The following is a 27882-nucleotide window of genomic DNA, read 5'->3' as shown; positions in this document are numbered from 1 at the left end:
TTCTTATAAGGAAGTCTGTAGTTTTCACATGAGTTGGCAGGTCGAGCTATACTTAAAATCTAGACTTTAATTCGATCTGCTGCCACATGTGAAAACTAAAACCTGCCTTGTCCTCACTAGCATTTCCCCTTGAATTAGAGTATGTCTTCACGGCAGAGTTATCTGCATTGGAGTTACTCTTTTTCAAGTTAGCCTGGCTTACGTGAGAGCAGCCACACAGAAATAACCCACCAGCTGCTGTCTCACATTGGCTCTGTGCTCAGCAATTGTAACCCCCCTTCTGGGGCACCCCTGATCTCCAAAGGCAGTGGAGGGCTTGGTTCCTCCCTCCTTCGGTACTCTTTGACACACACCCCTTTGGGACCAATGGGATCTGGTTCCTGATGAATGGTGTCTCCACCTATTGGCTGGTGGTACAGGTGGCCACGCTGCTAGGACCTCTAGGAATAAGTTAACTAGTGTAGTAACTATGCCCAGATAAGAATTACAACTGTTCATTTCCTGGAACAGGAAAAGGGGGAATTAAGGAAGGAGAGGAGATCAGGAGACACACTTGGGGGTGGCACTAAAATGGATCCCTGGCCTGTGTTACAACAATGGCCATTCCCAGGGTCTCCTTGGGCCCAATTTGCGCAGTGTGGCTGGAGATCAAGGGGCAGGCTGGCATCGCTGTGGGTAATTTCACAGTTGGCTGGTTGGTGTCTCAAGTGAATCAAGCCATGGCTGATTCCTGGCCTCCAGTGCAGAAGGGGCCTGTGGGCATTGTTGTCTTCCAGCTCTTAGAGTTGCCACAGCTTCTGGATGTTTAGGCTTCCTGGAGAAGTGCGGGGCCTCTGAGTCAGCTTCAGGCTTCTGACCAGGAGAGTCAGAAAATGGCTTCCCCTCCATGCAACCAAAGAGAATACATCCCTTCCCCTCCCTCCCCACCTGCCCCGCAGGGTTGCTCCATCTCTGAAGTCACATAGAGGCCAGTCCGGCATGTTCATGAAACTTCTGGCTAGGCCCTCCAGCACAAGCCAGTAGGAAGGCAGCCTCAGTCTCCACACTGTGCTGCTCCCTGCGCTGCAGCACTAGACTGGCAGAGTCTACATCCATACATGGCACAATGACTTCTGGGAACATATCCCATGATTCTTTGTGCTGCAGTAAACTGAGTTGCTCTGTGAATTGTGGGAGAACTTGTCTGTCCTGTCTGAACACACGGGGGAATTGTGGGAAGGCACTGGACTGTTGGCATTCGAGGGGAGCTAGCCTGCGTCCACACCACAGAGTAGTTGTGTTAGCAGATGGCAAATTGTGCCAAGGTGAGTTTTAGCCTATAGGGACTAACCAACTCAAGTTAAAAGCATCGCAGCACTTTCTGCATGAATGGGACTCAAGTGAGGAGCAACACTTGAGTAATAACTCAAGTGAACTTTGCAATGAAGACAAGCTCTTCACTAACTCCAGTGAGCTAACACACCTCTTTTTTTATATCGTGACAACAAGACCTAATGCAGAAAGAGTGAGGATGTGTTCCAAATCCCAGTGACTCACACCTACTCATGAAATAACTTGTGTAGATTTCATTACCTGGGCTCTGGTTCAAATTAAGATCAAGTTAGTGATCAAGATAAAAAATCACCTAACTAATGGCTGACGGTGAACTCTTGTGAGATGAGCAGATGATCTCAGTCTAGCTCTTAATGAACTGGTGACAAATGACCTGAGCAGAGCAAAACAGGCAGACAGAGGTGGGAGGATATGGTCCCTTATGTTTTTAACTCTCCTCAGAGGGGAACCCTCTTAACTTTCATAGCCCTTCTCTGGATCTTTTTTATTTCTGCTACTCCCTTTTTCAGATAGGGTGGCCAAAACTGAACCAAGATGAAGGGTATAAAATTGATGTATATGATGGCATTACGTTTTCAGTGTTATTCTATAGCCATGTCTTTAATGGTTTGCATGTCTGACCATTTGCTCTGCACGGAGCTTTGTATGAATCAGGGAAATGGGAAGGAGTTTCAGTCACGCATTTTTTATATACCCAGAAATACAATAACCTCTTTATTTTATTTCCTAATGAAGGGGTCTTTCCAACAAGCAGAGCAAAATCATATCGAGTTACATTGGCTACATGGATGAAATTGCATCATGTGTTGGTGTAAAACCCAACATACTGCTGCTATTCCTGAAGGATCCCAAGCTGGCCCTGGAAGTTTTCTTTGGGCCGTGCACCCCTTGCCAGTATCGCCTGGCTGGACCAGGAAAATGGGTAGGAGCCAGAAACACCATCCTGACCCAGTGGCACCGGACTCTGAAGCCCCTGAGAACTCGAGTCATTGATGATTCTTCCAATCACTCTTCCATTTTCCATTTGCTTACAATTCTTGGCCTTCCTGCACTCCTTTGTGCTGGTTTATTTATTTGTAAATATTCCCCTCAACTGTGGTTCCCTGGGGTAAGATTAGGTGCTATTCCCATATGTAAAATGGGCTTTATGAAAGGAGGGCTCTGAGTAGCTGGTGAAGGTTCTAAAATGTGCTGCTAGAAGACAATAACTTCAATGACTGGAACCATTCACCAGTTTCCAGAAAAATTCAGACTCTTCCGCCCAGCTCATCCCAATCAGATTGACACCGGAAACCACCTCTGGCCTTGACACTTTGAGAATATACACCCTTGCTCTCCAGCTAATGTGAAGTTGGTCCTGAGATCAACCACTGGCTGAGGAAGCCCTGACAATGCAGAACCAGAGAGCAACAGAGACTATAGAGATTACCAACTCAATCAATGCCTCAGATTATTACAGCTGAGATGTCAGATGTTTCATTTGTCTTTCACCATTGACCCTACCTGTTTACTGATTGCATATTGTTTGTCTTGGATTATGAAAATAGACTAGTCAGCTGCTCTTTTGTACAGAGAGAAGTTGTATAGACAAGTTTCTAATCACTTTCATTTTCTGATTCTTTCCCATTTTGTGCTTGCTAGCGGGTGTAGTGCTTACCTTAGCAGATGAGCCACACTTCCTGGTGCCCTGCACCTTATGTAGTTATTTCCAACAAATAATTATCTTGACTCAGACCCCACTCACCGTCAACCTGGGTTTGATTTACCGCAAAGGCAATGGAGCCTTCTGAATTGGTTTTGTACCGGACATGGAATTTGTGCTGCAGCGGAATTTCGGTGGCATTTTAGAGACAGTCCATTATGTCAATATGGGCATCCACAAACCATGATATATATTGTTTAGGACTGCCAAATGACTCAACTTCCTGGAGGTCTTCGTGCCTTGAACATCATCAATAAGAACACTGTGGCTTGGCTCAATCAGATTGCCTATGCAAAATAATTAAATAAATAAAATTTCCAACAATACAAAGAGGATGAAAATCTTTAGCATTCTGATTTTAGTAGCATTTTACACTAATTTGGACAGAGGCAGAACTAAGAATTATCTAGACCATCCCTGAGAGGTGTTTTTCTAACCTGTTCTTAAAAACCTCCAGCGGTGGAGATTCCATATCCTCCTTAGGTAATTTATTTCAGTGCTTAACCACTGTCAAAGTTTGACTCAGACTCACAATTTATCAGACCACTCTGTTTTATTAGCAAAGCTGCTCTGCTAATACATTTAGAAGTGAGCCCCCCGAGTGGGGCTTGTGTCTCTTAATTTATACAGCTTGCTGGAGAACAAGTTACAGAGAAGTTACAGACAAAAGAAGAAAAAGATTTTAGTCACCACCCTTCGAGATCCCTGAGACCAGTCACGTATCTTCAATTACCTGCCACCCTTAACAATCTCCTTTAACAGCTTCCAGTTAACTGAACTAATTGCCCTTCACACCTTCCATTCTGATGCCTGCTTCTTAGACGTGCTGGCTCTATCTTAATTGCTTCTCCATTCAAAAGCTAACTGTCCCTACGTGTGCACCCTCAGATACTTTGTAACATGTTTTGGCATGCACTCTCATATACAATGTATCCAGCATGTCCCCTTATACAACGTTATACTTATACAATGTTATACTTCCACACCACCCTGACAGTTAAGAAGTTTTTCCTAAATCTTCCTTGCTGCATTTTAAGCCCATTGCTTTTAGTCCTGATTTCAGTGGTTAAGGAAAACAATTTATCACCCTCCTCTTTAACAACCTTTTACATACTTGAAGACTAATATGTTCCTCCTCAGTCTTCTCTTCTCCAGACTAAACAAGCCCATTTTTTTTTCAATCTTTCCTCGTAGGTTGTGTTTCCTAGACCTTTAATCATTTTTGTTCCTCTCCTCTGGACTTTCTCCAATTTGTCCATGTAGTGATTCTGTGGCTGTCCCTCCCCATCAGGCTCAGAGGGAGGCTACTCTGTCTCACTATGTCAGTAAAGGAGTCAATTAGCAGGCTAGGGCTCTGAACCTCTGGGCGGGCAAAGCAACAAGCAGTCTGTAGCCCAAAGCCTCCTGGCTTGGGAACTCAGCCATTGACAGTCTAAAAACTCTGACCCTTTAGCTACAACCTTCATGCTGGAGCAGGCAGCAAACACCATCTGGGGCTCTGGGTGGGCAGAGCAATAGGCAGTCTTTAGCCTACGTGAGTAGGCCTGCTAGCCTCAGGTGACTAAGCCACCATCCCCCCTAGGAGTGGGAGGACTTGGGCCCATCCTACACCACCAGGTCCCAGCCCAGGCCTCTAACAGTGGTGGGTGGTCCCACCACTTGGTCAGCAGGGCAGTCACTGAAAAACACTGACTCATTTTCTGGCCACATAACCGGACTAATATCTGGTTTCTGTTGGCTGCTTCCTACCCCTGCCTGTAGGGCTCCGTTGCTCGTGGATGCTCAATTTCCTTGAGGTAATCGTCTGGCAGCAGTCCTGGCAGCTCCTCGGGATACTCATCTGGTGACAGTTTCGGCAGCTCTCCTCCTTCAGGGTTCTCCTCTGGGACAGAGATTGGCACAGCTCGGTCCTTGGTCTGGGACTGGCCACAAGGCAGAGGCATCTGACTCCTTCCCTGGCTTTGGCCCACCTGAGCTAGAGACCGCACCTCTTATACTTCCTGTTCCTCCCCTCTGCCTCTGGCATGGAGGCGGGACTTGCCTAACTCTGCCCAACAGGGGGTGGAGAGTGGTTCCTCTCCGTCAGGCTCAGAAGGAGGCCACTCTGCTTCACTACAATCCAGAACAGGACACAATTCTATAGCTGAGGCCTTATCTGTGCTGAATGGAGTGGAAGAATTTCTTCTCATGTCTTGCTTATAACACTCCTGCTAATACAGCCCACAATGATGCTTGCTTTTTTTTTTTTTTTGCAACAGTATTACATTGTTGACTCACGTTTAGTTTGTGATCCACTATAATTGCCAGATCCTTTTCTGCAGTATTCCTTTCTAGGCAGACATTTCCTATTGTGTATTTGTGCAAATGATTATTCCTTTCAAGTGGAGTACTTTGCATTTGTCCTTACTGAATTTCATTCTATTTAATTCAGACCATTTTGTCAGAATCATTCTGAATTCTAATTCTATCCTCTAAAGAACTTGCGACCCCTCCCAGTTTAGCATCATCCACAAACTTTATCAGTGTACTCTCTATGCCATTATCTAAATCATTTTATAAAGATATTGACTAGAACCAAACCCAGGACAGAAATCAGCAGGACCCAACACGATATGCCCTTTCAGCTCAATTGTGAACCATTGATAACTACTCTCTGAGTACAGTTTTCCAGCCAGTTCTGTACCAACCTTATAGTAGGTTTGTCTAGGCTATATTTCTCTAGTTTGCTTATGAGAAGGTCATGTGAAACAGTATCAAAATCTTTCTGGAAGTCAAGATATGACATCTACTACTTCCCTCCATCCACAAGGCTTGTTACCTTGTCAAAGAAGGATATTAGGTCAGTTTGACATGATCTGTTCTTAACAAATCCATGTTGACTGTTATTTATTATCTTATTTTCTTCTCGGTGCTTACAAATTGATTGTTTATTTGCTTCATTATTTCTGTGGGTAAGAAGTTAAGATGACTGATCTATAATTCCCTGGGTTGTCCTGATTCCCCATTTTATATATTAGGACATGGGATTGGTTCCCAGGGGACCAAGGGGAAGGGATTGGTGGACCATTAAACAATGACTGTTGTTGCTGGGTGTGGCTGGGCATTTTCATTGCAGTCACCTGGTGTTAGCAAAACATAAGGTAAGCTAAATCTACTCCTGCCTTCTCCCTCAGGTTTGGTGGCTGCTTCATGGTGTGGCAGGTCTGAAGGGTGTGAATGTGAAGCATGTTAAGGAGGAAACTTGCAGTTCACACTCTGTAAAATCTCCAGGGAAGACCATGTCTATGAGAAGTAGTAAACTTCGTTCCTGGCAGTAAATATCTGTGTAAACCCCTGGTCAGTGTGTGGAATGGATCCTGATCCACAGAGGATATGGATCTGTTACAGCTCTCAGTTAAAGAACCTGGCTCTTTAGCTCAAGGACGAAGCTGTAGACATTTATGTTTTCAGTTCTGGAGATCCTTAGTGTCAGTCAAGATGGTGGCCCTCAAATCTGCATGATTGAGCCCTAGCAGAATGAATACCTTTTTTGTTTGTTTGTTTGTTTGTTTGTTTTGGAATAGCTGTAATACTTTAGTTCCTGATCTCTTTAAAGAGACCAGCTTTCCTGTGGCGGTTTCCTTCAACAACATAAAAGAAACAGCAGAGATTCATAGTTTGTAAGGCCAGAAGAGTCTTCTGTGATCATCTAGCCTGACCTCTTGCACAACACTGCCCATAAAACGTCACTGGACTAATTCTTGTTTGAACTAGAGCATATCTTCTAAACATCTAATCTTGATTTAAAAATCACCAGTGATGGAGAGAATCCACCTCAGCCCTTGGTAAATTGTTCCAGTGGTTAATCACCTTCATTGTTAAAAATGTGTGCCTTATTTCCAGTCTGAATTTGTCTAGTTTCAACTTCCAGCCATTGGATCTTGACTTCTGGCCATCGAATCTTGATATCATAATGCCGCCTCCAACAAAGCCCTTGAGGAGAGCTAGCTAGGCTCAAGAACAGCTTTCAATGGACACTTAAAAGGTTTTGCCCTCCTCCCTGCCATGCATACTGACTTTGATTTTTGAAATGGTTTCCTAGAACTGTTGAGTCAATTTCTGGACATGTGAGTATTTATAGTGTGGGTGGAGCCACCGTCCTCAGTAGCATATACAGGATGAGAATTCCAGGTCACCCAGCTCCCTCTCCCATCTACATGAGTAAAAATAAGCAAAACAAATAAAACCAAGATATGTGGTTTTTTGAAATGTATTTTTTGTCTGGTGGGAAATACACATATGAGCATGTATGGGACCCCAGGGTTTTTGATGCATGTTTATTGGCAAATTATTTAGAATTCCTCAACATATTATTTTCTTGCTTTTAGATTGTAAGTTCTCTGAGCAGTGCCTGTGTCTTCCTCTCTTTAGAAAGGATCTCACACACATTGGTGCTGCCTCAGTCTAAATAATGAAAATATTGCTCTTATTCATATTCATTATTTTATGGCATCAAAATGTGATTTAGGTGCTTCTCAGAAGACATGGTAAGTCACGGTCCCTGCCCTAAAGAGCTTACAGTTGAATCATAGAATCATAGAATCACAGAATATCAGGGTTGGAAGGGACCTCAGGAGGTCATCTAGTCCAACCCCCTGCTCAAAGCAGGACCAATCCCCAATTAAATCATCCCAGCCAGGGCTTTGTCAAGCCTGACCTTAAAAACTTCTAAGGAAGGAGATTCTACCACCTCCCTAGGTAACACATTCCAGTGTTTCACCACCCTCCTCGTAAAAAAGTTTTTCCTAATATCCAACCTAAACCTCCCCCACTGCAACTTGAGACCGTTACTCCTTGTTCTGTCCTCTTCTACCACTGAGAATAGTCTAGAACCATCCTCTCTGGAACCACCTCTCAGGTAGTTGAAAGCAGCTATCAAATCCCCCCTCATTCTTCTCTTCTGCAGACTAAACAATCCCAGTTCCCTCAGCCTCTCCTCAGAAGTCATGTGTTCCAGACCCCTAATCGTTTTTATTGCCCTTCACTGGACTCTCTCCAATTTATCCACATCCTTCTTGTAGTGTGGGGCCCAAAACTGGACACAGTACTCCAGATGAGGCCTCACCAATGTCGAATAGAGGGGGACGATCACGTCCCTCTATCTGCTCGCTATGCCCCTACTTATACATCCCAAAATGCCATTGGCCTTCTTGGCAACAAGGGCACACTGCTGACTCATATCCAGCTTCTCGTCCACTGTCACCCCTAGGTCCTTTTCCGCAGAACTGCTGCCTAGCCATTCGGTCCCTAGTCTGTAGCTGTGCATTGGGTTCTTCCGTCCTAAGTGCAGGACCCTGCACTTATCCTTATTGAACCTCATCAGATTTCTTTTGAAGACCCTGATTCTGCAAAAGTATTACACAGAGAGACTCCTGCACCCATGTGATCCTAAAAGTTCCCCAGTGACAGCTGGCACATTGTTGTCATGATATTTACCCAAAAGGTGGCATGTAATATACCACTGGAAAACTAATAACTCAGCGATCATTAATATTTTTCCATGATGCATGTATGGTACATCCCCAAAAGACTTTATAGACATATGCTGGAAATATGTGACTAAAATATTTTTAAACCAGGCAGGTTAGGGGAATTGATAAACAGGTTCTCTCCAGACAAAGGAAAAAGGCCAACATCTGAAACCAGGTGTGGCCAAATTCAGTGGGCTATTCATTTGTACTGGAGGTTACGGGAAGAGATAATTTGCATTGTAAAAATCATCAGTGGGGGAGAAGAGACAGCATTAAGTCTATACCAGACAGCATGGCATCCACACCTAGCAGGGAAAGGAACTTTATCTGGAGATATGTTTCAGAAGAATACATTTCCAATGTTTACTGGCCTACAAAAAGAGGGGGAGCAAGCCCCTAAGTTATCCTGAGGAGTCAAAGAAGCCCAGTGCTTTGAGCTCTGTGTGTAGGGTCCTGGACAGAGGGTCTGGTTAACCATGGTGGAAAAGAGACTTGGTGAAAAACACTTCTTTGTACAAGATACCCTACTTTGTTAAAGCAGGTTTTAGTCTTAGATGTATATTTTTACTTCTGTTTGCTCGTAACCCTTTCTATCTTTATTCCTTATACTTGGTATCATATAAACCTATAGCTTTTTGTTTAATGACCTTGTTTTAATTTTCCTATAAACCAGCTCAGTGCTGTGATTGAAATAGAGTGTTTGTCAAACTCCAGTTAAATTAATAAGCTGCAGTGCATTGTCTCTTTAAAGGAGCAACAAACTTCGTAACTTTTGTAAGTGGTCAGTGAGAGAGGTGGACATTGCAGGGAGACAATTTTGGGGACATTCGGGGCTGGGAGGGTGGTGGGATGACTCTGTAACAAGTAACTGGGTTGTGGAATCCAAGGTATGCTTCTTCCCCAGGGTCTGGTAAATCAAAATGAGGTTGATCAGGAGGTCTCACAACTTTGTGGGGCCACAGATCTCCATGCCGTCTAGTGGATAGAAGAGTAGACTGGTAGTCAGGAGACCTAGGATGAAATCTTGCCTGTATTGAAGTCAATGGAGATTTTGCCATTCAATGAAGCCTGGATTTCACTCCGGGTTCTATTCTTGGCTTTGCCACTGATTGCTGTATGAGCTTAGGCAAGTCACTTCACCTGTTTGTGCTTCTGTTTCCCTTCCCACCCTTTGTCTGTCTTGTCCATGTAGATCGCAAGCTGTTGAGGGCAGGGACCATCTCTCACTATGTGTTTTTACAGTGCTAGAACAATGGGGCCTGAATCTCTAGCTGAGACCTCCAAGCACTACCATAATTCAAATAATAATTAGTAAGAAAAATGCTGCAGGGTTTCTTCCTTTTATGTAAATGACTCCTTCTGTTATCTCAGAATTATGAGTCTTTATTTCTGATGTCAAGAGTTTTCAACAATCAAAGTGAGGTCGCCACATTTGTGGTGGGATGCTGGTAACTTTGGGAGTGAAACGAGTAGTGTGCCTTGAAATAAGATTTGCAGAAGCAGGGCCTAAATCTGTTTTGGTACTGCGATGGAGCCGAAGGATTGGTTCTACTCTCCAGCTTTTAAACAGTCCCTTGGAGAAATACCTTCAGTGTGCTATGCCCATTAAGGTTCCACTCTTCTCCAGGGTAGGCCACATGGCCTCAACACCTCCAAGACTGAGCTGCTAGGCTCCAGCAGGCCCGTTTCACACCATGAACTCTGCCCAGCGAGTCCAACTGAGAAAGACTCCTAGTCAGAGATTTTTTCATTCTTCAAGGACCAATGCACCTCACAAGTGGTTGTGGTGACACCAGGCAGCCTTCTCAAAACAAAGTAGGACTTATCAGTCAACAGAAACACAGCAGCGGAAAGTCCTTGGGTTGGCCTAGAGAAGCAACGATTACGACATAATCCATCCTGACCAACCCAGTGCTCCAAGCTGCAGTCAAATCCATTTCTGGCTCTCTCCCTCTATTTCTTTGTCTGTTCCAGGTGAGAGCCCTGGGTCTCTCCAAAGGCCAGCTCTTATCCAAGCCACCTGCCCGGTTCGGGCTGCTATCCTCCTGTGGGTTCACATGTTCCACCTGCCAGAGTTTCCTGTGGGTAGGTGTCAGTTGTTCAGTCCTTGGCATTCTCAAGGTCATCTCAGAGCCTCCTCTTCTATAGGTCAGTTTCAGGTAGTCCTTAACAATCCCTTTATACCATCTCAGACAGCTATGTGACTCAATGCCTCCAGTCTCCTGATATGCCCCAAGAGCAGCTTTTAACCGTTTTGGACCCACTGAGTTACAATCCCTAGTCAAGTAAGTCACTGTCATGTATATCATTCATAAAAATATTACAGAAAATTACTACTGTGGTACAGGTGCCCCATTAAAGCATTGCCAGCCCCCAAATGTTCAGAATTCATTATTCAGGCCCCACAAAAATCATAAGATTTTTTTTTAAATAATACATTTTTGATTCCTTTTATTTTCATCCTGGCCTTTGAGTCTTTAGCACGCACAAAGGCCTGAAACTTACCTTGTCAGTTTTGCCAGCTCTTGCAATTTTTGCATCAGTCTTGCAGTATTTTCTGATAGCCCCAGCTCCTGGAGACTTGTGTTTATGTGAGAATCTCTGCTTTCATTTTTAAAAAAAATACACTTCTAGCCCTCATGGTTGCAGAGAAAATCTGGACAATATGACCCTTAAAGGCTCAAACATCAGAAGGCAGATAGAAAGACTCCAAATTTAAATTTTAATCTTATTTTTAAACCAGTCTTCTGATTTATTTTATGGCCCAACTGATGATTTTTGAATGCTTTTGGTTGGCAATTCTGTTTATGTAATCATTTGACTCTAGGACCTGGGGATTTAACGTAAAACATCAAACCTCATGAGAGTTTTTACAGGCTCTCTTCAGCAGTGCCAGCATCTCGCCGTATTTGGTAGTTTACTTAAACCACAGCTCACGGAAACAATTATATGTGAATCTCATATTTCATTTTAAAAATAAAGTGAGGCCTTGCCTGCACACAATAGTAGTACTGCTTTAGCTACACCGGTTTATCTCTAAAAAAGCCCCTTTATTTTGAGTCCCAGTCCAGTGCTGTATCCACTAGGCCACTACATGATACAACCTCCTTGTTTGGGCTCGGTTACACCAGTACAGGTTATTCCTGTACAGGAAGGAGAATCCACTATACTGCTATATGGTGCCTTTACACCAATATAATAGCTTCCACACTACTGGCCGTACTGGTATAAATATATACTTTTTAAAAAAATCTCACCCCTATCTAAACTAGCTATACTGTAGAAAAACTTTGAGTATGTGTACTCTGCAATTAGACATCCACAGCTGGCTCATGTCAGCCGACTCCGGCTCGAGGGACTTGGGCTAAGGAGCTATTTAATTGTTGCATCCCCACACCTGGGATCCTAGAACCCGGATTTCAGCCTGAACTCAAATGTCTACTAACTGCAATTAAACAACCCCTTAGCCTGAGCACCACGAACATGAGTCAACTGGTATGGGCAGCTGCAAGTTTTTAATTGCAGTATAGACATACCCTCTGTGAATAGCAGGTCTTAGTTTCTAGCTCTTGTCCTTGTAGAGAACAGATTGGAAACATAACCTGTGTGCACCTCACAAACTCAGAAAACAGAAGGGAAGGGAAATAATTTCCCATTTATTTTTAAAATCTCATGATTTTTTTAGCCTGATTCCTGGATGTTGGCAGGCTGGCAATACCTGCTCTTTGCCAAGGTGTGCGATAGCTCCTAATCCAGCATTCAACCAGCACAGCTTTCTTACAAGCTGAGCAGGGGCCTCAGATTTACTGGGATTTGCAAACTTTGCTGTGTCCTGCAAGAGTCAGGAAGGCCAGGGAGGAATCTGGAGCTTCTCCAACCTCCTCTGGGCTGACCCCAAAAGAGAACCTCGAGAAACAAAAGCCACGAGGTGCCCCTGGGGGTTAGAGTGACCTGATTGTCCTGCCCCTCCCACACCCGCCGCAGCGCCTGCCTCCCTGGAAGGACAGTTCCAGCAGGCTCCTGCAGGTGGAGCTATCGACTCCGTGGAGAGGAGGAATCCGCCCAGGCTACTGCGGCAGCCAGGCATCACGTGACCGGTGCTGCGTGGGCGCTGCGCGGTGAGGTCAGACGCCGTTGGCGCCGGCTTGGCCGCCCGCCATCTTGGCCTCTGTGTGGAGGCGGTTCGCGCGGTGGTAGCGGCCTCACCGAGTCCCGCAGCCGGGTACAGGCCACAGCGCCGGCCCCGGACGCTGCGCGCCAGGTAAGAGGCCGCAGGGGAGCCGGGAGAGGGGAGCTGGCCGGCAGGCTCCTCCCGTAGGGGAGCGAAGCTCGCCGCCGCTTCCCCCGCGGCCGGGCGGGGCCGGGCCGGGCCCCTGGAGCCGGTGGGAGCGGCACTCAGATGAGAGCGGCCTGCGCCGCATGGCCTGGGGGGCTCCGTCTGGGCCCCGCTCCTGCTTGGCGTGGGGGGAGCTTGGAGGGCCCAGGGGCTGCGGCGAGGGGAGAGGGTTCTGCTCGCTGGCATGGAGAAGGGAGAGGGCTCCCCGAGACCTTCCCGGGAGGAGATGATTGCGGGGGGCTCCCCGTGAGCCCTCTTTTGCTTTCTCCTGTGGGGGAAGGGGCCCGGCCCCATCGTGCTGCTGGGGGGGGGGGGAGATGAGGCGAGGGTAAGGGGCCCAGCATACAGTGGTGCTCTGCGGGGAGGTGAGGTCAGGCGCGGGGGGAAGAGACCCGAGCCCCATAGCGCTGTTCCGGGGGAGGGTGAAACGAGCCGGGGCGGGGGGAGGGATACCAGCCCTATAGTGTTGGTGCCTGGAGCTGAGCAAAGGGGCCTTATTTCTTTGCAGTGAGTAATGGGTCCTTTTTTCTTCCCTTTTTTGAGGATGGCTTGGGTTGAACCTGTATTTCTCTCTTGGCTCCATGACAAGAGTGATCGATTGGTTCTGCTCTTTGCAGGCACTGTGAGCTCCATGGGGCGCTGCAGAAGCAGCATCTCTTCCCTGCTCACCCCCAGCTGTATGAATAGCCACGAAGGGGAAGGCACTTGGTACAGGAATATTGTATGGTGAAACTGAGCTTTTTCCTCCCTATTGAGGCAACTAATCTCACAAATGGGTTGTTGCAAGTTTGGAGGCATGGGGCATCAGTGTCTTTTTGGTCAATGCAGTTTAGTTATCTTATCTCTTTCTTCCTCTTACTCTAAAATATTTCAGTTTTCTCATCTATCACTGGTCAAGGCATGGGCTATGCACTTAATGCAGTTAATGTTAGTTTGTAGTTGCAGTTTTTGTTCCAATTTTATGCCTGTATTATGGGATACTTGGCTATCATTTCCAAGGTCCTATGCTCTATAATGTCTAGGTTATGATGAGACAAACGTTTTTGTACTACTTGAGGTGAACAGGGTGAGCAGACATTGCAGGATTATTTCATTTAGTGTCAGAATAAAACCCAGATCACTAAAGTCTTGTTTATGCCATTGTTACAGCAGTAGGAGTGCTAGTGTAGACATGGTTCCAGGAGGCTGCTGGCATTTTAACATGGAGCTGTCTAGACCTGCTGCTGGTCTACATTAAGCATTCTGGGCGTCACCATTGAGGGAAGCGATGGTTGGAAATTTTGGGGGAAAAGATTAATTATCGACGCAGCTCAACAGATTTCCAAGAAAGTGCAATGTTCCTTTGCTGACTAATCAACAGGAAGCATCCCAGTCTGTAGTCAGAAGTGTTGTCCAATATACATGCTGTTCCAGTGTGTTTCTCGTTATCCCATTGCCCATGCCCAGCCTGTCTCAGAGGATTCCAGACTTAAGTTTTTAAAAGTGACTTACAAAGGGAAATAGGAATTCATGAAGAAAAGAGCGAAATGTATGAAAAAGGCCTGAAGGGGGTCTTTTGGGGAGTGAAGGCAGTGATGTTCTGTGGGTTTTGGTTTTTTTTAATTGTTGTGTTTTTGTGTTAAATAACAGGAATGTCAGATCTTCTCAGTTCTTTCTGGTCTCAGATGTGTAATGGGAGGTTTTTTCACCACTTAATTCAAAGGCCTTTTTTCCTTCCCAAGTATTTCTCAAGCATTTGAGTCAAATAGGTGTTGGCAAAAAATAAACTACAAAATTTTTGAACAGTTAGACTAAAAATCCATTTCCCTCTCAATAGTTTAGTTTTCAGTCTCTTGTCCAGTGTGATATAGTTCCACTTGTCCTTCAATCTTCTGCAGAATTTCTGATGTAAATTTTTTTTTTAAAGAAACCTTCCCGTCTCCTTCCTACATAGTAGAGAAGCAAAATGGGCACAAAATTAATTTTATTCCCCTGGCAGGTCACCTTTAATATCTGTGCTGCTAGAAGCTTGTCCGTTCTCAGTTTTTCTTTCCATACTATGAAGTTCAGAGTAAAATGTGTCATTTTTTTATCAAGCTTAATATAGGGGCATTATAGTATGTTTGTTACTCAGTGTTGTTCTTTGAATTAAGAAATGAACATTTTCAGTCCTTAGGACTTGGTGCGCCTTTGACAAAAGCATGGCTTGTGCCATGGAGTACAGCATATTCTCTGATAAACATTAAAAGGTGACATTTACCTTTTAAGAAGGTATTTTTATAATGGATTTCAAAGGAGCTAAAATGGGAGGCAGCATGATCTAATATCTAATGGAGACTGGGACTCATCACCTGTCTTCTGCTAGAACTAACATGCTGTGGCCTTGAGTGTACCCAGTCACTGCACTGCCTAATTTTCTTAATTTGTAAAATGGAGATCACCACTTTTGTAAAGTCCTTAGTAAGATAGATAAAATGTGAGATATATATGCAAACCATTCTTCACAAGCCCTGCTTTGAGGACTGTACCTTTCAAATGCAGTAGTAGCATAAATTCTCTTTACTCGTTATTTAAACCATTTAAATGGAAACATTGCTTTTGGAATAAACTTCTGCAAAAATAGTTGCAAAAGTTACAGTTGAGTTGAAGTTTTACTGGAGTACTTCTGGTTATATAGATTTATAGAATGCATCTTCAGCCTGTGGGAAAATCAGATATAACAGTCTGTTCTGAGAAGTGAAATGGTTGCAAGTAAAAGATTGCACATTTTAGGACAGCTTGTCTAGGGTATTGCTATGCCTGGGTGGGTTTTTGTTTCAATCAGTAAAAGGTATGTAAGTAGGTAGATTGGGCATACTGTGTAGTATTACACTGGATCTGGGTTGTGAAGTCTTCATCCCAAATACCTTTATTTAATTAAATGGGGAAGTGACATCAAATTGATAGACAAGGCAGGTGACTTTAGTGGCTCTATTCTGTATGGACAGGCTACGTTTATCAGGGCAGCCAAATGAAAGATGTTGCAATACTCAAGGTGGGATATACAGGGAGGCACTAGTCTAGGCACTAGCCCAGTTCCCTGCTCTGCCACAGACTTTGTGTGATCTTAGGCAAGTCACTTATTCTCTCTGTACCTCAGTTCCCCATTTGTAAAAATGGGGGTAATACTTCCCTACTCACAGAGATGTTGTGAGGATAACTACATTCAAGATTATAAAGCACTCTGAGATCTGATTTAAAAAAAAGGCTCTGTGTAGTTTTTATGAGGGCCTGGACAAAAGATTTGGGGCAAGTCTACACAACAGTCTTAAATAGACTTATCTTAGGTTGGCTTACAGTCACCACTTCCACACTACCCTCCTTTTGTCAGTGGTGCACTAGGAGCGCTTTCACCGACTGAAGAGGGGCACTGGGGTGGGCTGAGAGTGAGAGCTCTCAGCTCTGCACTGGAGCCCAGCTGCCCCTTGGGGCTTCTTGCCTCCCTGATCCCAGCCAGAACCAGGGGGACAGCCACTTGGGGCTTCTTGCCTCTGGTGGGTAGATGCCACCCGGAGCTTGGTCAACTGCCGTGCTTCCAGCAGGGATCCAAGACCTGGCGGGCAGCAGCACTCAGAGCAGGGAGCCTGGGCAGCAGCCCAGCTTGGCGTGGAGACCTGGTAGCAGCCTGGCTTGGGAGCCGACTTTCTTGTCGATTTCACGGCTGTGTCAGAACCGTGAAATTGACAAGAATGACAGCCAACAGCCCATGTAAGGAATGCAGTGTCTACACAGACACTGTGTTGCCCAACTACACTGATATAAGCCCTATGCTTCTCATGGAGATGGAGTTATGATGGTGTAATAGGGCACTTAAATAGGTGGGAGGAAGTCTGTAGTGGAGACACTGACATAGTTGGGTCGACATATGCTGCTTTATGTAGACTTAACTCTAGTCTAGACCAAGTTTACGATATGAAGCTGAAAAGACAAGATGATGGAGATATTGAGGGGGAAGAAGCCCTCACCCTGGCAATGAGGATTTAGAGTTATACACTGAGAGAATTCTTTCCCTCTTCTAGCAACAAACCTGGGGGAGAAGGACAGGAACTTCAAATTTATCAGACACCCTAAATCCAGAGTTTGCTGTAAATGATGGTGTCTTCAGGCAGGGTACAAGAGAAAAGTAACCTTATAACACCCTCTCTATTTCCATTAGCTAGGGATGGAGGCTGGACTCGACATCATGGAATTGCCACGTTGCTTACTGGTAGAACCTTTCCTTGTTGTTTGTATTGATCTAAGGCTTTCGTAGTCCAATCTGTTTGCCCTGTAATTTTTTTAAGCCTTAGTTTTAGTTTTATAGATCCTGACACAGAATTTTTAATATATTAGCTATAACATGAACAGAAACAAGACAGAAAAGAACACGGCTGAAAGATGTGAAAAAAGATGAACACTGGATAGGTTTGTAAAACTGGGGGGAGGAGGGGGATCTAAACTTGTGACAGCACAAGCGTTAAAAACACAAGGAGCAGAAGATGGAGATAGAAATTGTAATGAAGTACGAAGATAGCGTAATAAAATGCAGAGATGAAAATAGTTTCAATATCTATAGTATACAAACTAACAAATAGACTACTGTTTTTATTATGAATACCTCAACACTACATAACATTAATTTTTTAGCATTTCTTTATAAACTGTTAGTTACAGATTGCGCTAACGCATGTTGGTTTTTTTATCATTTGTACTCTTTAAATTTAATGTAGTACTTTTTTAGTTAATGGCAAAATGAGACTACTAGTGCAAAAACACAGGTCAAAAGCAAACACTGTACCTTTGAGTCCAAGGTATGTGTAAAACAAGTCTTAAAAGATTACCCATGCAAGGGAAAAAACTGACCATCACTGTTTGATATTTTATGATTGAAGGTCTGATTTTTTTTGTATGTTTCCCTGCTCCTGTTTTTACATTATGCTCCTGGGGGAATTCTGTGCCACTGCGCATGCGCAGAATTTGTCCCCCACAGATTTCTTTGCTTCCTGGTAGAAAAACGACTTTCTAATGGGGGAAACCACAAAAATGCTCATGCGATCCTTCCCAGCAGTATGTTTTGGGTGCCCAGGGCTGCCAGCAGAGAGGTAAATCACTGTGTGGCAGGAGGGGGGATTGGGGAAGGCCTGGTTGGTGGCTCCTACCCTGTGCCGGACTCAGCTGGTGGGCTGGGGAGGACGGGACTTCCTCTTCCCCTGCACGGCATCCGGGGCCGGGTCAGACCCACCCCCAGATTTCTTCCCCAGCTGCAGGAAGCTCTGCAAACTCCCGCTGCTTCCTGCAGCTGTTGCTCCTCAGCTGCAGGGGGAGGGATCCCTGTACAGGGAGCTGCTCCCCCATCTGCCCAACCCCCATGCATCCAGACCCCCTCATACCTAGACCGTCCTGCCAAGCCTCACCCCCCAGTGACTCCAACTCCCGCTGCACCTGGACCACCCTGCTGAGCCACCTGCACCCAGATCCCCACCCCACTGAGCCCCAATCAGTTGCACCTGGATTCCCATCCACTGAGTCCCACTCCCCCAGCATCTGGACCCCCCACACCCAGTCCCTGTGCCGAGCTCTATCCCCACCACACTCAGTACTCCCCCTCCCCCCCAATGGCAGTGTCTCAGCCACCTTCACCTGGATTCCCCTGCAGAGTCCCATTACCATTGTACTCCAAGCCCCTGTGCATCCAGATCCCCTCCGCACCCGGGTCCCCCGTTGAGCCACCTGCACCCATATTGCCCCTTACAGAACCCTCTCAACCCACACCTGGATTCCCCCACACTAAGCCCCTCCAAACTTGGATCCTGCCTTGCTGAGCCTGCCTGCCCGCACCTGGCATGGAGGGGCAGGGCCCTGGGGTGTTTCTGGGGCAGGCCCGGTCCTTGCACTGTGTCAGTGTTGGGTGCAGCCTCACCATTAAATCGAGATCTTGGGGCAGGGGGATAGGGAAGGGAAGCTGCAAAGTGATCTCTCACCTCTGTACAGCTAATGGTCTGTGCTCCCCAATGCCATGCTGGACCCTCCACATTTATTTGACAAATAAAATTTGCAGAATGTTGCAGAATTTTAAAGTATCGTGTGCATAATTTTAATTTTTTTGGCGCAGAATTTTTTTTTTTTTTTTTTTTTGGTACAGAATGCCCTCAGGAGTAACACTGGAAATTCAGGTCCCATCTAGCCTGAAAGGTGGTTGGCTGGAGAACTGATAAATCATAATATCACAAGAGTCAAAGGTGTTGGACAGTTGAGAAGAAGAGGGATTTTTACTTGGACTATTTTAAATGCTACTTACTGTTAAACATCTTTTTCAACTTAAAATCATAACAGAGCCTTTAGTAAGAGGAAGGCTTTATTAAAGATTCAAATATTTCATTTAGGTGTAAGATTGAAGTAGACATCCTCTGAGATAGGAACAGCCATACTGGATCGGACTAAAGGTCCACCTAGCCCAGTATCCTGTCTTCCGACAGTGGCCAATGCCAGGTGCTTCACAGGGGGGAGAACCTCTGAATTGATATTTGATATTCCTGACTTCTTTGCTTGCTTGCTTAGAAAAATTAACTTAAAAAAAAAAAAGGGACAAGAAGACCTTTCAGGCCTTCCTCATGCATCATAAAGTAGCAAAAAAGCACAAGCCCAGCTTTAAAAAAAAAAATGCGATTATCTTTAATACTTTTCCTTTTGTCCTTAGTCCTAGTGGAACTCGCTTACAAAATTTTTCTTAAAAATTACATGAATATATTCTCATACTGTAGAATTAGAATTTATAATCCCTGTTACATTATAGCTCAAAAATATCTCATCATAAATCTTAATTAAAACTATCTTTAGATAGGTTTTTCCTCAAAAAGCATTTTCTAAAAAAAACTGATTTAATTTAAAAACTGATTTTTTTTTTAATTTTTAAAAAAAAACAACATTGATTTTTATCCACCCTATCAGAAGACTAATGTTAGTGGCGAAGAACTTCTTGGAAAAAGTTTTCCCCCCAGTTGTTTGACTGCTCATTGCTTCAAGAATAAAATACGAAACGTAATTTGATGGGTTCCAAGTAAGGATGTGTAGTCCCTTATAGTATTTTACTCCCTTCCAGATTAATGCTCTCTGACAACTTTTTCACTTGTCAAAGATAAATTATTTCATTTATGGGTCTTGCCGTGTGATACTGTTTATACTTGTGGTTGAAGTCCAGGAAAAGTACCTGAAGCTTGATTTTACATAAAATGTAAATTACGTGTTTTTTACACACGACATCTGGCAAATTTTTTGAAAGCAATGGATTAGTCCACATGAAATTCTTTCCACCCTCACAAGTCAGAGAGGATATTGCAGTCAGGTTATTTTCTACAAAACAGAAACGAAAACAAAATATTGTATATAGAATAGAGTGAGATATTACAAGTAGATATTTGGAATAGCTATTCTGGAATAAACTGTTCTGAAGTTCCATAATAGCTCCCTGTGTGAACACACCATTCAAGAATGTCACTTTATTCCAGTAAAATTAGTGTCCTTATGTTTTTCCCCCAGAATAGTTAGTCCAGTCAATTTCCCCACGTATGCAGGCACTTACTGTGCACATCTCCTTTTGAATAGCACCTTCTCCAAAAGCATAGATGTACTGAGAAGGTAAAAAGTAGATAGGGGACATACAGGGCACAAATCATGTTTGTTCTGGCAAATTCATTTCTAGAGTGGAAAGAAGGGCTTAAATACTTAACCACTAGAACATCTTTTGTGCATTGATATAAATAATTCTGGAATAAAGTTTAATTTGCAGTTGGGCATGGGAGCTGCCCTGAAAAAATTTCCTGAAGGGAGCTGAGTCTAGAGCAGTGGAGGGCAAACTACAGCCCATGGGCTGGATCCAGCCCATCAAGGCTTTCAGTCCGGCCCATGGGATTGCTAGTTCCCTGGCGCAGTGGGGCTAAGGCAGGCTCCCTACCTGCCCTGGCCCGCTGCCGCTCCCGGAAGCGGCTGGCACCATGTCCTTGCGGGCCCTGTGGGAGGGTAGGGACAGAGGGCTCCATGTGCTGCCCTCGCCTGCAGGCACCGCCCCTGCCAATTGGAGTGCAGAGACAGTGTGTGGAGCACCATGGCCCCCCTGCCTAGGAGATGGATTGGCTACTGGCCACTTCCAGGGCGCAGTGCAGTGTCAGAACAGCTAGGGGCTAGCCTGCCTTAGCTGGGCAGCACCACCAATGGGACTTTTAACAGCCCAGTGCCTTACATTCCATGACCCAGTCCTGCCCTAAAACCACTGCCCTAAAGGCTCAGAAACCAGAAGGCAATTAAAAAGAACCCCAGCTGATTATTTTTCAAGATCTCATTACTTTTTAAGCCAATCTTATAATTTTGGGGTCTAAACACATTTTGAACAATTGGGATTGGCGATACTGGATATCGTATAATGAACTACAGAAAGACAATCAGATACTACAGTGATGAGTGATATAAGAACCTCTACAAAACAGACTATGCCACTACCAGTCCCCTCAGTCAAGACTCTTCAGCTGGTGGAATCTTGTAATTCATAGGTATGAGATTGTATTTTGAACAGGGTGTTTTTATTTTGTATATCTGGCATAGGTTGTGTAACTGCTGCAGTGTTTGGCAACTGTGTAGACTTTAACATTCTTAACTGTAATTCAAGAAATGGTAGGGGAAGCTTGCTATTCGTTGCATATGTGGTGAAGCATTGATGCTTCATGACTAGTAGAGCAAGTACAAGTTTCGCACCTTGGACACAAGTGTTTACAGATGTGTTTTATTAAAAGGTTCTGTTATGTACCCTTACTCTTGTCCCCTTTTCTTAATATTTAGCACTTTTAGACCATATGATTTTGTAAAACCAGTAAATTTATATGGGGAACTTAGTAAACTACTCTTAATCCATTTTAAAAACTGATTAGATTTAAAGTTGGCTTTAACGAAGCTAGAGGGCATGTTTAAGGCATGTTGAACACAACTGTAGCAGTGGCGCTTTATTAGAAGCATAAAGTGAGATTTGCTCATCTGTTGCTTCTTTACCTGCATTTTACCATCCCTGACCAATTAATTCTTTTCTCCTGGGGCAATTCCGTGCCACTGCTTGCATAATTAATGAGCCACGCATTTTTATTTTTTGCACAGAAAAAAGCTTCTGCTGGAAAGGTGCTGCAGTTCTGCCTTTTGCCCACCAGAGGGTGCTGTGATGATAGAACAGAGCAGCAGCTCCCAGCCAGCTAGGGAAGATAGAGGGCCTGCCTTCTTCACAGTGCCTGTCAGGCCAGATCATGAGACAGGGGATAGGGGGAGACAGACAGCATGGGGCTGCTGTGGGGTCAGACAGGGACTCATAAGGGCTAGTGGGGGAGGACAGATTGGGACAGGGGCTGAATGGGAGTGGAGGCCCAGGGCCACATTGGGACGGGGGTTGGCTGAGTGGGGGCACAGACACATGGGGACAGGGTGGGGGTGTAGGGCCACATGGGGATGGGGGGAGGGGGTGTCTGAGTGGGGGTGGAGGGACACATGGGGGTACAGGGATACATGGGGTCAGCCAGGGTCTGCATGGGGAAAGCTCCCTAACAATCTCTTCCTGCCCCTAAAAAAAAAAAAAAACCCTGTTCCATACTTTTCCCACCCATATCCAACAACCCTCCACACTCTAGTTCCTTCCCAGCAATTACTTCCTTCTCCCTCAGCTCCTCCATTATCACTGACTTCCCCCAAGCCTCTGCACTGCTTCAGAGGGGTGCAGGAAATAGAATTCTGTATTGTGGTTTAAATGAATTATTACTCAGAGTTCTGTATTAATATGCCTAGTAAGGAATCTGTTTTGTTGCCAGACATACTTGCTGACAGGTATTTTGAAATAAATGACCAAAAATAATTGAAACTGGTGTGATTATATTGTTTTGCAGAATTTGAAAATATTGTGTGCAGAATTTTAAATTTTTTGTTGCAGAATTCCCCCAGGGGTAAATTCTTCAACTCCTTGTTCCCTCTTCTCAACCCTTGTCGGGGGAGGTTGAGTGATTTTTTTTTTTTTTTTTTTGTGGTGGTGGTGGTGGTAAGGGGACTTGGATTTTGTTTTGGTTATGGGTTCTTTGGCAATTGTGTGTGTTAGCAGTTTAATGAGATCTAAGCCGCTTGTTCTTACATTAGAAATTCATATCTTGTCTTCTCTGAAAAATGACTGTAGAATTAGTGAAACAATGACATTACAAGAATGAAAGTGATTGTTGAACGGGGCAAGCAGTTTTAGTCCCTGTTTAAAGCTCTTGTTTTTCTTTAAATCTATTCATTCCAGTGTCTTATATTGAATAAATTATATCTTTGTTAAAGACACCATTACCACCACACTTTAAGCTCAAGAGCTCTTAATGAGCGTGATCTGAGATGTCCATAGTTTTGCTGGAGGACCTACTCTCATGCGAGACCTGAGATTCTTGATGTTTTAGGGAAGAAAACTTGAAAGAGGATCTCCCTACATCTTAAAGATGTAGCAAAACACTGCACAATCTGTTTTTAAAAATCTTGTGTAAGACACTAATTAAGACGTGTTTTTTTTAAATTAAGCTGGCACAAATTTGTGTGTAGGCATGCTTATTTTGTTCTTTTTTTAAACCACTGATTAAGCTAAAACTTTTGTAAACCAAAATAAGAATGGCTATGCACAAACTTGCATCAGTTTAGTTAAACCAGTTTAAACATACACCTGCATTTAAAAGTGTGTCATCAGTGACCTAAAATTGGCTCTTTTTTGCTCTGATAATCTTAAGATTTTTCCCCAGTATTTTTGTTTAAATAAATGATAGGAAAAGTTCAACAGCCTGGGATTTCTGTCTAGATAACACTAGAACACTCTATCCTTATGTATCTTACGATGTCCAAAGGAAAGAGCTGCTTGCCTCCAAGTCCTGGGAGTTTCTGCCTAATAAAATGTGGAATAAGTTAACCAAGGGCTTCTGGGAAGTGGTTAGTCATTCATTGGGTCTGTTTTTATAGTTTTCAGGTAAGTTAGCCTGATTGGATGTACAGGTGCAGTCTACCTTATCCCTAACACTGCTAAACAAGTGCTGAAAAATTTCTGGCTGAAGAGGCTCATACTGTCAATCAAAGCCACCTTTCACTGCTGAAAGGTATTACTTAATGAGGGCTATTTTCATGCCAAACATCAGCTTTCTACTCCCAAGTCATTTTGGTGCCTGTTAGAGAACGATGCCTCTTACTAATAGGGAAAGTTTTTTGTTCTCCCTCCAAAACATGCTCACCTCATACTTCCAATGGCTGAACCGTTTTTGATCAAAATTCATCTCTGGGCTGAGATTAAGCCTGGAAAATTTCAGTCCCCAAAGTGAAAGTTTTGGCAGCTTAAGTCACTGTAAACCTGGTAGTTGGAAATAAGATCTCACACAGTTGGACTATTGTGCAGTGTATGTGCACAAATCAACGGGGTTAATATTTATATTTAACCATTTGCTTTTTGTGACTTGAATAACCATGTGCAACCTTAATGTTAGCATTAATGTAGGACTTTGTTTGTTTTTTACTTCTAGTGTTTTCTCAGTGTTTTTTCTCCAACTTTATGCTGATGTGGATTGTAGCTGCTGTGAGGTCTGTGGCTAGAACAGGGAAAACCCCACACCGCATTCAGTTTTTGCTTACCTTTGAAACTTTTAGTCTGATATCACATTAAAATATTTGTTTGCAACATAGGCTTAAAATCTAAAAACCGTTAGCAGTTACTGATAAAACTTTAAAATCCTAATAACATATCAGGAATCTGTGTGTATTTATTAAAGAGAGTGTGTTATAAATGAGCCACAAACCAGGAATGCTTTAAAGTTGGACTCTCCCCCCCGCCCCCTCCCCAATCAAGTCACTTCTGGTTCCAAGTCCTCAGAATTCACTTTCTTAAGTCTTGATCTGTTGCTGTGATATAGTAAACAGTCTGTTCTTCAGATGACCCACACATTAAATTTTTTACCAGATTTCACATACTTTTCAGGATATAGTGAGGCTCATTCTAGCCATAGATCATAGTGAAGTTTTGCAGTTGTGAAGCAACTTCTCTGCTTGGTTAAAGATGTAGAATCTGGAAATATGCCAGATTTACAGTTACAGTGAAAATTTTCCATTCTTGTTGCAGTTTTTAACACCTTAATCTTCATCTGTGCTGTTCTGCATGTGAGACAGTTCAGTAAAGCAGCAGGACCATTCTCCTAAAGCCAGCAGTAATGGGTTTGGAGGAACACAGGCCATTACATTTAATTACCCATGTAGCAGAAAGATACTACTCTTACTCAGTAGTTTGAAGATTTACCTGAGACTTATTTTTCAGGGTATCCATTAACGAGGGTGTGTTTTAAGGATGTTGGCAGTGTAGCTTGACATGACTGTGAAACTGATATCAATACCTTACTTCTAAGAGGGGAAAGATTACGCTTTCTAGAGGAAGTAATTAGAAAAGAATATAGAAAGGAACCCAGGAATACTGACTTCTGTGCAATTTACCTAGATACTTATATGGCTTCTGTTATTGTGGTATGTGTGTCCCTCACAGACATTAATGAATTTATTTTCATAATGTGGTGAATATCATGAGGCCCTCTTTAAGATGAGGAATTGTGAGATGCCTAAGATTGCACAGGAAATCTACGGCAGAGCTGGGTATTGAGTCTAGTTCTGAGTCTCAGTCCACTACAGACCATTCTTCTTTTCCAAGCCATGGCGTTGATTTACTGTGTGACCTTTGGCAATTTAACCGCTCCACTTCTTTTCCACTCTATAATATGAGGATATTTGCCTATCTTCTATAAATTATTGTGGTGATTATCTAGCTAATATTTGTAAAACTTTGAGAGATCTTGAGAAGAAATCGTGATGTAAGTACAGCATATGATTAGTTAACTATCGTAGAGTATTGTATACTTGTACATCAAATAAAACCCCTTTGCCAAAATGTTGTCAAATTAGATAGTCCTGACTAATGTTTCAGAGAAGGTCCCTGATGTGTTATGCAGTTCTTTAAAGTATAACTTCTATTTTGTGAGTTAAAAATAAATAAATATATAAAATATGTAGGGGTGGAGTAATAGAGTGCCCCAGCCGTTGCTTGCACCAACCAGGAGGACTCCAGTGGTAGGAAATTGAGATTTTTAGTAGTCAGGGATTTGCAGTAAATTGCACTTCAGATTTATCAGGGACCTATTAGTTGAAGGATCATAAGATATGGAGCCCCTGAGCATGCCCCAGGGACAGCACCATGATAGGAGTCCCATTCCAGCATCCTCCCCTTTATCAGAAGCTGTTGGTGAGGGAGTTGACATCTTACCTTCGCATTGCTGCAAACATTTCTCATCTCCCCCTTTCATTTCTGTCTTTAGCATGTGTATGCTCTGTCTCTTGACTACTAGAACTTAGAAATCTTACTGGACACTTTAACATAAGGTGATGAGAAGTGTGTATATAAAACTGCCATTCTGTGGGAGAAATGTGACAAAAAATATAGAGAAGGGATTTCAATCTCAAATCCTCGTGAAGGCCACATGATGACTAGTACATTGGCCCGAAGGCTGCATCACTGAAACCATTAGTTTTAATAAAATATAAATACTCAGTAATGCACCTCACTCAAACGACAAAACACACATTTACTTTTAGAATTACTTCAGTTATAGCTCCCTCACCCCCTTGTCCCTGGCACCGCCCCACTCCGCCCCTTCCATGAGGCCCCTGTCCCTATTCCAACCCCTTCCCCAAATCCCTGCACCGCCTCCCCGTGTCCCCGCTCCTCCCTCCTGGAAAGTCCTAAGGGCCGCCATATAGCTGTTTGGTGGCGGAAAGCGCTGGGAGGTAGGCAGAGGAGCGGGAATGTGGTGCGCTCGGCGGGGAGCTTGGCTGCTGTTGGATTCGGCACCTATGGAGGGACGCAAGAAATAACTCCACGGCCTGCGTATTTGAGTACCCTGATATAGAGGAAGTAATTAAACTACAAAACGTAGGGGATAGACTATCCTTAAGAGATACTATGCTTAGATCAACTCCTCTACATAGGCCACTTTCAAGAAAAGGGACTTGCTAGAGGCATTCACATCCTCCTAATAGTTGAAGGAACTTCTTTATATGGAATTCACCTTTTGTGGTTTTCTATAAAGAAAAGATAACCCTTTGCACGTGCTACAAGTTCTTCCTTGATTAGTTTGCAGTTAGTCTTAATCTTGCAAAGTGCAAAATTTAAAATTTTCTAACAGTTAAATTGTTCTCTGCTGTATTCATGTTTGGAAGGTTTCCTTCACATTTGGGGGAGAGAGAAATTTCATTTAAATGAGCTTATTTTCTGGACCATAATTCTGCAGTAATCTATGGCCATAAAATAATGGAATATAATGGGGCCTTGATATGGTGTGCTTTTACATACTAGAACGATCTCAGCGTACAGGAGATATACATACCCTGTGCTTTAACACTGGACCTAAATAAGTGACAGAAAACTTCTTGTAATCTGAAAAACAGTGTAGTATAAAATACTAATTTCTGTAGGTTTAACTGATGAACATTTATTTGTATAAGTCTTGTTATGACAGTTAACTTTTGATGTTCTAACTTAAGTGGCTGAAAGTACTATTTTTGCTCCAAAAGTTAAGCATAATGCGTTATGTAATTGTGCAGATGGTAACTATAGTGACCCGAAATGGTTCATTGACCATATAAAACTTTTCTTTTTTTGGATGCAGTGAACCCTGCAAGTTGCTATTACTTCATTTGCTGTAGCACATCCCTTTCCTTCCTATCAGGTTAATTATTTAATTTTAGTGAGTGATTAGAGACTTTAAATTGTATGCTTCTGCTTCCTGAGGGCATGCAGCTATCTCATATCCTTTTAATTAACTGATTTGTTTGATACTGTGATTCAGATGTCTAATAACAGATAGGCATAGTTTTCTCTTGATGGATGCACATTTGATAGTAAATATTAAAAGTTAAGTAATCAGATATTAAGCAGGCTAGCT

At 43.6% G+C, this 27882-nt stretch overlaps 2 protein-coding genes across 18 annotated transcripts in view; both read left to right on the top strand.

Annotated features, from left to right (window-relative positions):
* FMO4 (flavin containing dimethylaniline monoxygenase 4) overlaps positions 1-9240 on the top strand; it is a 34071-nt gene extending 24831 nt beyond the window's left edge. For all 4 annotated transcript variants that reach the window (XM_073356354.2, XM_073356355.2, XM_073356358.2 and 1 more), the window contains one exon: positions 2068-9240. In XM_073356354.2, the coding sequence (XP_073212455.2) occupies positions 2068-2497 (430 nt within the window). In that variant the 3' untranslated portion in view covers positions 2498-9240. The remainder of the gene's footprint in view (positions 1-2067) is intronic.
* A 3406-nt stretch (positions 9241-12646) lies between these two features.
* Positions 12647-27882, top strand: part of PRRC2C (proline rich coiled-coil 2C) — a 115184-nt gene continuing 99948 nt past the window's right edge. For 10 of the 14 annotated variants that reach the window (XM_073356351.2, XM_073356348.2, XM_073356346.2 and 7 more), the window contains exon 1: positions 12648-12805. The gene's annotated coding sequence lies outside the window, so the exon portion shown is untranslated. Of the gene's footprint in view, positions 12806-13410; positions 13589-27882 lie in introns of those variants that run through there. The other 4 variants (XM_073356343.2, XM_073356353.2, XM_073356352.2 and 1 more) reach the window with 3 other exon arrangements.

Source organism: Lepidochelys kempii, chromosome 8, assembly GCF_965140285.1.
Source record: "Lepidochelys kempii isolate rLepKem1 chromosome 8, rLepKem1.hap1, whole genome shotgun sequence".
Classification (NCBI taxonomy): Eukaryota; Metazoa; Chordata; order Testudines; family Cheloniidae; genus Lepidochelys; species Lepidochelys kempii.
Note: the sequence above shows the minus strand (reverse complement) of the source record. Positions and strands in the feature narration are given on the sequence as shown.